The 9,847-nt window shown below is 35.7% G+C and overlaps 1 protein-coding gene across 1 annotated transcript; it reads left to right on the top strand.

Moving 5' to 3' along the window:
• Positions 1-7,116: 7,116 nt before the first annotated feature.
• Positions 7,117-9,340, top strand: LOC306759069 (granzyme G-like; the record flags this gene model as incomplete). Its single annotated transcript, XM_079244561.1, has 5 exons — positions 7,117-7,171; positions 8,135-8,294; positions 8,402-8,537; positions 8,686-8,913; positions 9,018-9,340. 5 exons carry the CDS (start codon positions 7,117-7,119, stop codon positions 9,177-9,179), a joined length of 741 nt encoding a protein of 246 aa, XP_079100687.1. The 3' UTR covers positions 9,180-9,340.
• Between the last annotated feature and the right edge of the window lie 507 nt (positions 9,341-9,847).

The raw sequence follows: 9,847 nt of genomic DNA, 5'->3' as shown, positions 1-9,847 counted from the left end.
AGAAGATGAGGACTTTGATGGATTTGTGAATGAATATTGATCAAAAAACAACATGAAAACATTGCTAAATTCTTCAATAAAGTACAGTTTTTCTTACGCTACCTTTTTTAAAACACACACAAGCAAGCATGTTTTAAGCTAGAGTACCGATATGTTTCATCATGCCCGCGCCCTAAAATCCAGTGTGCCTTATCTATGCGTTAAAAACAGAAATAGCACCCGTAACTGAGACTGCGCCTTTTAATATGGTGCGCCTTATGGTCGTGACAATGCGGTACATGAATTGGAAGTCAAACTTTTGGTTAGACTTTTAGTTATTTTGACTTGAAGATGAGAAAAGTTAAACGGATGCAATGCAGTGAGCTCACTCAGTGCAACGGAAACCTGTTATTCTGAGTCCTGTAACGGGACGCTACCTTCTCCTTATGAAATGGACTTCCTGTAACATTTTTCACATGTGAGGTGCCTGGAGCGGATGACTGTAGAGAAAACCGTGACGAGCTGACATCAGCTCATCTTGTAAGAATTGTAGAAAATCTTGTTTCAAGAACAGCCTGGCTGAGCTTGTGGCTCAGAGGGATTCTTCGTACATATGTTTGCCTCATTATTTGAAGCTTCACACTTAGTATGAGCATGATGGATTATATATAGTATTCCTTATTTGTATACCAAATGCATATTACAAAAAATGTGGAAAAGTAGAAGAGTTGATGCTCATGATGCTGAATTTTTATGTGTTTTGCAGAACATCAAAATGTCCCACTCACCTTTGACCTTTGATGCAAAGTTGGCTTTTTTTTTCTTTTTTCCAAGTTTAAAGTTATTGGTTGAACTGTAGATATGTGACCTTTATCCATCCCTTTAGTCATGCTGCTGTGAAGCGTGTCTTTTGGAGATTTCCCATGATGCTCTGAGCACCTACACTCTCTTTTCTCTCAGTGTAAATATTATGTTTTGTTATTTGTGTCATTAACTTTCTCTTTTCTCTTTTTTATGGCTGTTCTGTTTTTCTTACCTCAGATTCAGAGTTAAAGGCAGATTGTCTTCCTGCTACCTTAACCTTCACATTTTGTCTACTACTCCATGTATGTGCAGATGGACGGATTGAACAAGACATACTTATACTAAGTGTTGAAGGAGCACTTCAACACTTAGTATAGCTGTATTTATTGGAAAGTTGGAGAACTTAGCCCAGTTCTTTGCAACAAACTTTATAATATTAATTCTTTGTATTGTAACATAGGTGATATTATATGGTGGGAAGGGATTAAACACTTCATGCAAGGATCTGCATCCAAGTGGGCAGTTCACGAGCATCTTCCTACGATGTCCTCTACTGTTTGATTTTGTGCTTGTGTTGTTCTCACTCATATGTAAGTCGCTTTGCATAAAAGCATCTGCTAAATGACTGTAGAATAGAATAGAATAGAATAGAATAGAATAGAATAGAATAGAATAGAATAGAATAGAATAGAATAGAATAGAATAGGTGACCATTACAAAAAGACAATGATCCTGAAGTGATTCAGTAGGAATTTAGTTTAATTGGATTGTGGACAGCTGGACAAAACAGATTTGAAATCAGATTAATTTATCAGGAATTAATTGGGTTTGACCTGATCTCTTATCTTTTTGGTGTCATTTTATTTTATTTTATTTTATTTTATTTTTTTACCTCATCTGCAATGTGCTTTTGATGTTATTTTTTGCCACAAATTGAAAATATATAAATAAAATTTAACCCATAATGTAAGTATATTATTATTTTTATAATAAATGGAACTACTTAATTAGTTGATTTTGCAGCAATTTCTTTTCAACTGGACATCTGGCACCTGCTTTGTTTTTAACAGTCTAAAATCATGGCCTTTGAAATGGAAACTGTGTGTTTGGAGGCACAAAAAAAGCTCCACACATTGGACTTAGATCATCAGACATTCATGTAAACATATAAAGCATTATCATAAAAACAAGTAAAAGAACAAATCAAACCTACATGGCTGGAAATGCAGATCAAGTTTACAGACTGTGAAGTGGTTAAGAGGCAAGATTTAGGTGTGACTGAACCTCAAGAATCAAATTACTGCAAACATATAATTTTTATTATGAAGAAAAAAAATCTGTATAAGAACTGAAAAAAAGTTCAGAATCTTTTCTTTACAGGAGACATTTTAAGCTTTTTATGTATGCTTTCAAATGTTCTCCTATACAACAAAACTGAAGATATGGACGCTTCACTGCTGTTGTTATCACGTTTCCAAAAAAAAAAAAAATGCAGCCATATTCTTGGAAATCCATCTTTTCATTACACTGGTTTAAATTTGATACATCTAAATATGAATCCCATGTCCAAAGCGGATAGACAGCATATGCTTTTTGTATTTAAGTGGTTCAAGCAGAACACAAAAACTCCCAAAGTGCTGACATAATTTATGCCATTCAAGGCTCAGTCAAATGCTTTCTCTCTTTCCCTTCTCTACTGTCATTGTTTAAGTCAGTGTTGTGACTGGGCGGCTTCCACAACCTCAATGGCCAGCTGCGTTATATGAAGAAAAGTGCAGACTTGAACTTATGGATGTGTGTGGATGCTGAGACTAACAAGAAGCCAGAGTGTGTGCTCAACAAAGCACGACCTCTTTGTGGCGGAGCGAACTACCACTTCATGTGCAAACGATGTAACATTTGAGAAGTACAGTACACTCGTCACAAAAAGTTGTCAAACAAGCAGAAGTAGGATGAATCATAAGATCATAGAGGTTTGAATCATGAGATCTCATATCCTGAAGCTCTGGTCAGTGTGGTTGGACTGATTGTCAGATGAGAAGCCAAAGTTTACATCAGAGAAATTTCGGTCTGCGGTGGGAATATGAACTCTCTTGAAGTCCTTTTCTTTATCTAATGTGTCCAGCAAAAAGGCAAACGTGAATCTTTCTCAAAGACTGTATATGTTAAAATGTACAAAAAGCATGAACACGATAAGAAAAATATTTTTCCAGAGTTTTGAAGCAGAACAGCCACACACTACAGATGTGTGAAAATTTACTCGAAGCTGACATGTTTATATCTCCTGCTCATGGTCAACTCGTGCTATAAGTTAGAATACATAAACTTTTATCTTTACTATTAATATAGGATTAAATACTTTTGATCTTTTATATAGTTCTGTGCTTCTATGGGTCAAAGCAATATTTTTTTAATGAATCTCTTGCTGGTAAAAACAGACTCACTGATATATGCTGGTTTTCAGTTCTTCCCAGTTTTGAAAAAAGTCTTCTTGATGCAAGTGTAAATAAATCATGTCAATATCAATGAAACCCCACATCAGTTGAAAAAAAAAACAACCCAAACAAATAAAAAAAAAAGGTGTTAACATTAAAATCGTACTATTCAATTAAATTATATGATGAAATGACTTTTTGTTAACCCTTTCAGTTTCACACCAACAAAAAAGTCAGAAAAAAATATTCTGAGTGTTTTTAATTTGTTTTGTACAAGAGTAAGCAGATTAAATGGTTTTTAGAAAATGGTTGAATAAGTTAATAATAATGTAATAACATGGAAATGGTTAAAATTTGAAACTGTAGTGTTGTAACACTTTACATACCCAAACTAATTGGTAGAAATGTCTCAGGCAGGTTTATTTCCACAAGAAACTCATCAAAGTCACGTCTATTTTACCTCTACCAAATGGTCGTCCAGGTCTTTAAAGGGTTAAAGTGCATATTAATTGTTGTGTTGCATTATCACTTATAAATGGTTAGAATACAGCAATAGTAGGTAGAAAAGTAGGAAATGGGGTTAAAAAGAAAAAGACATGTGAGAAAAAGGTCTTACCAGGTCTTAGCATAAGGTAAATTTGACCTCAGATGAAAAACACATGCCATATGTGGCATGTGGTTTTATTTATTTAACAAAATTCAAAGCATCCTAAACTTTTGGGGAAACTGTTTTTTTCCAGTTTATTGGATGTTTTCATTATACAAAGTCTGTTTAAGTCTATTGGAAGAGAACACAGCTGAGCTGAAATTAAAATAAACAGTCAAAGCCTGACTTGGAGGGAAATTGTTTTATAGAAATCACAGGTGCACCGGGGAGGGTTTTCTTCTCTTTCTCCTCTTTCAGACTCTCTGCAGGCTTCAACGGCCAGTCTCTCGATCTCCATGGCGTTACCTTTCCATCTGGAAAAGTAATATTCAAAAACATAAGAATGAGTCCATGAATTAGGCTCAATCTCTGTACCTTTAAGAGGTTTCATTATTTATCAGCAAAAAGGCGATTTTTTTTCTTACTGTCGACAGCCAGATAAGGGTCCTCAGACAAGAAGCTGGAGCTTTAATTTTGAGTGTTTTAATACTCCATACGTTGGTTCTTTATGCTTCATGCAGTTCGGGCTTGTGAAGGGGCATCGCAAGTCTTTCACATGGCCAACACAGTCAGAAAATACATGTTGTTAATGTAGGATCACCACTAAACTTGCATGTCTGAGGAGTGTGGGAGGAAACTAAAGTACCTGCAGAGAAACCCACGCTGACACATGAAGAGAAGCTCAAAATAGCAAGGCCTCAGCTGCGATCCAGGGAAAGGGAACCTTTTTGCTTTGGATAAAGGTTACCCACCACATGAGGGATACCAGTATTTTCCTAATCGGTAACAATTTGTCTTATAGCTTGATTAGCATAAATATAAAGAAGTACAAAAAGATGCTAATTTAAATTATTTTTTCATCTTGTGCGTGGAAATTTGAATTTCTGATTGCATCAGACAAATAACTCATTTATGTTTCTTGTTAGTTCAGTAGCTTCCCTTTTCAGTGGAGATTAGATGAGTGCTCAGATTAACGCTACGTGAGCTCACATAGTTTGCGTGGTAACAATTTTTTTTTCAGTTGCATAAATAGTCAGGCTCAAATGTAGACGATCTGAAACAACACTGGTGTTTTCATTTCAATCAAATGATGATGTTGAATGCCTTTAAAGTAAATAAAATCTGTTTTTTGAAAATAATTTTCCATTAGAACTACCTCAAACATATAAATTATAATGCAAGTTCTGATTTTTTTTTTTCTCCATGTTTGGCAAAGGACCACTGTTTTACGTCCTGTAGCAGGAAGCCCATTATTACATCAGACGTAAAGTGAAATATCTTTAGTTTAGAGTAGACTTCTAATGAAGATCAATATACAACAACTGGCATCTGATCTAACCTGACCAAATGGGATCGTTTTTAGGCACAGGTATGGGTGAGCTAATATTAAGGTGCTTGCTGAGTGCAGTGGGTGACACATCAGCTCAGTTCTCAGGTCATAAACTTCTGCTCCCATATGTGATTTCATTTAAACTCACAGTTTGATCTTTTGTGGCCGCTCTGGGAATTTCTGTTTCTCTGCCTGTTGGTTTTATTATTATCATTTTCCTTTCCTCTTAATAAACATGTAATTTGCACGTTGATTGATGGTTGCTATCACATTCCAGCTTTCTTAGCTGGTGTGTCCAATGGCTAAACCAGTCAGCCCCGTGGTCCTCATAAAAGTGACGGGCTAACGATAAAGGCCCCGTTCTACCAAGCGACGTCCTCTCTGTGTGTCCTGTAATTCCCATCACTGCCCTGGACTCCAGGCACTCACATCCAAAAACCTGTTTGCTCATCTCCTTCCCCAACCCCCTCCCTGTCTTCTGACTGAAACACATTATAGCATTCTTCTGTGCATCATTGAAAACAATTATAAGGTTTACAAGAAAGATATGCAGGACATACTTGTGTCTAGACTGAGGAAGTGATGTAACAGACATATCAGCACACTGTGGTCAGAAAGCTGCATGTTTTTAGGCTTGACTACCCTGCCAAAAAAGATTAAGTTCTACCACTGTTCTCAGTGTTGCAGGTCTTCTCAAGTCTCCTTGGCACAGTTATATTAACACGTTTGATCCACAGACCTTGACTGGAGTAAGCATCCAAGGTCATGGCTTGTCTTTCATCATAATGTAGCTGTATATCCAACAGTCTCTCATGTTTTCTGACCTTTTTCCTTTCTTTTTTAATCTACAAGATATGATGATTCCTTTATTTCAAGCAGTGGTTTAAATCATGGCCCAAATATACCTGCAAAAACAGCAAAGCAAAGCAGATAAAAACAACAATATAGGAATAGTTTCTGGACTGCACTGTATTTTTACCACACATATAATTTTCCAATAGAGAAAATATTCAAATTTACTTCAAAGCTTAAGTGTAGGCTCACATATAACCTCCCAAAAATGATTGCATTGGGAGTTTGACTGATTTCCTCCTGTGTCCCACAAAGTCCTTGCCATTTCTTCATTCTTCTGGTGGCTTAGGGGGGGTCATATTTCCCCTTCAAGTTCCACAAACCTCACTTTCAAACAAATCCTATTTTTATGCACTGTGTTATGACGTGATAACATCAGACTAATGTTACCTTTGGTGCGGCGTGACAGACACAGAGGCTCCTCTCAAAGAGCCACTGCTTTGAACATGAAATATCAACTCAGAGCTTTAAATATGTGAGTAATACCACAGAAGCATCAGTGGATAAATTATGACCAATTATACTACAGTACACTCCACTGGTCTGATTTATCCTCAAGCTTTCAGCATTTGAGTCAATTACAAGTTAACTTGTGGTCAGGTATGTACTTTAGAAGTGGTTTTTCAAGCTATGTAAATTTATGGAAATGAGAGTCCAGACCAAAGTATTTATGATACAAAGCGTGTGCAGGGAAATGCATTATGACCCTAAAAAAAGAAGAAAAAAAGTTTTGGCTTTGGAAAAATAGCTAAACACAGTGATGAATGTACTTAATTCATATGCATTATTTTTTACTAGACTTTTATATGGCATTATAGTATGTTTGTAATATTCAGGCAGATGATAAAGTATTTAATTACTGATAAAGTTATGCATTGCAGACGAAAGTTGCGCTTGGTTCTAAAGATAGACATGTCATCATTACAAAGAGCTTCAAAGCCACGATATTTGCATATGCAAAATGGACTCTTCCTTTTCGCTATAAAACACAGCGAGGCAGTTTTAAGAGATTGGAAATCACCTCTGATGTTTCCTGCTGTTTTGCATCATAGCTCAGCTGAACCTCTACGATGTCTACCCACTGCAATCTGGTATTCATGCTCGTGGTGACTCTATATGGCCAAGGTGAGAAATGAAGAAATAATCTTTTTTTGTTTTGTTTTATTATGCTTTTAAAATTCTTAAGAGCAGTAATGACAAGACTTAGGTTATGCTTTTCTTGCTTCAGTTAATGCTGCACACGCTAAATTTATACAGCATCAAAGTATTACATTTGTTGCCTTATGAAGGGCTCTACAACCTTTTAATTCAAAAAATAATTTTCGCCATCAGATTAGCTAAATAAAATCCTCTTATGACCTGTCAAAAAAAGACAGTAGGTATATTATATCTCCCCCAATTGGGGGGGATATTGAGAGCTAACAGTGCCAAACTGTGCTAACATCCAAAAGTCCCATTTTTGAGACCTCATCTGAGCATACTATGTCCAAATTTTCTAATTCTGCTTCATTTTTGTCAGAATTGATGATTTGAAACATATTTAAAGCTACAGCTGAATCCTTTCAAAGGGAAATTCATTTTCATACTGAATTTTTTTTTTCATTTGTTCTCCACGTCATCATATTTATACAGCATTCAGTATGACTCCAAAGGTGTTCAAACATGTAAGTGTATGTTATACAGCTGTTGTAGATTTCTAAATACTTTTTAAATTGTACAACTTTGCCTGCCCAGGAACTGCAGATATATATATATATATATATATATATATATATATATATATATATATATATATATATATATATATATATATATATATATATATATATATATATATATATATATATATATATTTATATATATATATATATATTTATATGTATATGTATATGTATATATATTTGTCATATACATATATATCTATATATCCTGAAGTAAAATATACTGTAGTTTTTAGAATGTGCTCTTCCACAAAGCTGAACGTTTTAATGATCTCCTTACTTTTTCATCCAGGTTATGAGAAAACATGTTCTACTCTACAGAATGAGGAACGTTCCAGATGTTAATTCATCTTTTCTTTATTCTAAGTTTATGCAGGGAGAATCTTTGGAGGCCATGAGGTTGTGCCACATAGCCGACCTTACATGGCGATTGTGAGGAAGCATTTGGAAAACGGTGACGTACGCTACTGTGGTGGATTTCTTATCAATCAGGATTTTGTGATGACTGCAGCCCACTGCTATAGCAGGTCAGTTTACATACTCCATGTTAACTGTGTGGGAACAGGGCCTTTTATTCAACCTAACCCAATACGGTGGGAGCTAAAGTAACTTGACATTTATGCTTTTGTTGCAGCTCCTACACAGTCTTTTTAGGAGTTCACGATACAACCGCTTTAAACGATGAAGTGCAGCAAATAGAGGTGGAACAGTCATTTCCACATGAAGGCTACAATAAAACTGGATACATAAATGATGTGATGCTTCTTAAGGTAAGTGTGTAACTTTTCTTTGTTTAAAATTGGCCATTTTTTCCTTTGAAAATGTCATCAATGAAACTGAATCCACAGGAAATGTATACTAATGAGACACTCATTTCAGATGCTAATTCATATTTCATATTTCTCTCTGTGCTTAAAGTTGGGGTCCAAGGCAAAGTTCACCAGCAGTGTTAAACCTATAAAGCTTGCAGAATATGATGACAAATCTCTGCCAAACCCGTGTATCGTGTGTGGCTGGGGACGAGTAGACAACGAAAATACAGGGATGTCTTCCAAACTCATGGAGGTTGACATAACATTGGTCAGCAATGAGTACTGTGAACAGCAAAACTCGTACTGTTCAGAAGGAGTGAATGGTCCACGTGAGGTACGTGCATTTTTGCATCTTGAAGTAAAAAAAATTGATCTTTGATAACAATTCCTTGCGTAATCTTTGCACATACTTGCTACATACTTTGTATGTTAATTTAGGGAGATTCTGGGGGTCCATTGGTCTGCAAAGAAGGAATGGTATACGGGGTGGTGTCTGCCATGAAAAATTCACCAGGACACAAACTTTATACGTACACCAAGATCCCCGACTACAACGACTGGATCCTTTCAATCAAAGAAAAAACAGTCATTAAGATTTGATGTGTGTCTCCTGGTTGATTTTGTTCTTTATGTAACATTAGAGGTGAGGATTTCCTGAGAGGTGCCTCAGCTAGACCAGAGCCTGCCCTGCCACTTCGATTCAATGCTTTTCTGACAATAAATGTTATATTACGACATGCAAATTTAAAATTAAACCTAATACCGTGTCTTTTAAGGTTTTAAAAATGGCTTCAAATCTGAAATCTATGCATAAACTGAATGCTGTTCACAGAATGTACCTTTTGACCTTGTTTTGATAATCCCACCAGTTTAGTTTTTTACTTTTTCATATATGATTTTTTAAATAAACTTTTGCATTCATGTCAAAAGCTGCATAATACTGGAAAGTGATCAAGTTTCCAGTCAGTGTGTGTATGGTTCTGACATTGGTAGCCCAGTGGTGTGTGAGTCCAGAGAAGCACACAGGATATTATTCTCCACTCAAGTTGCTGAGTCAGATGATCCATCAATTTATTAGTTTGCTTGTGATTTTTAAAAACTGCTCAGTTTTTTGTTTTTGTTTTTGTTTTGATGGCTGTTCATAAACCCATCAACAAATTAACAACAACCAAAAGCATCTTAGCATCTGGGCAAAGCAAGACATGTACATATACTTTTTGTCAATTGAGAATATGTTAATGCAATTTATTTTTCTGCTTCTTCGCCAT

The sequence above is a fragment of the Telmatherina bonti genome, assembly GCF_933228915.1.
Source record: "Telmatherina bonti genome assembly, chromosome: 8".
Classification (NCBI taxonomy): domain Eukaryota; kingdom Metazoa; phylum Chordata; class Actinopteri; order Atheriniformes; family Telmatherinidae; genus Telmatherina; species Telmatherina bonti.
This window is presented reverse-complemented; position numbering and strand designations above follow the sequence as displayed.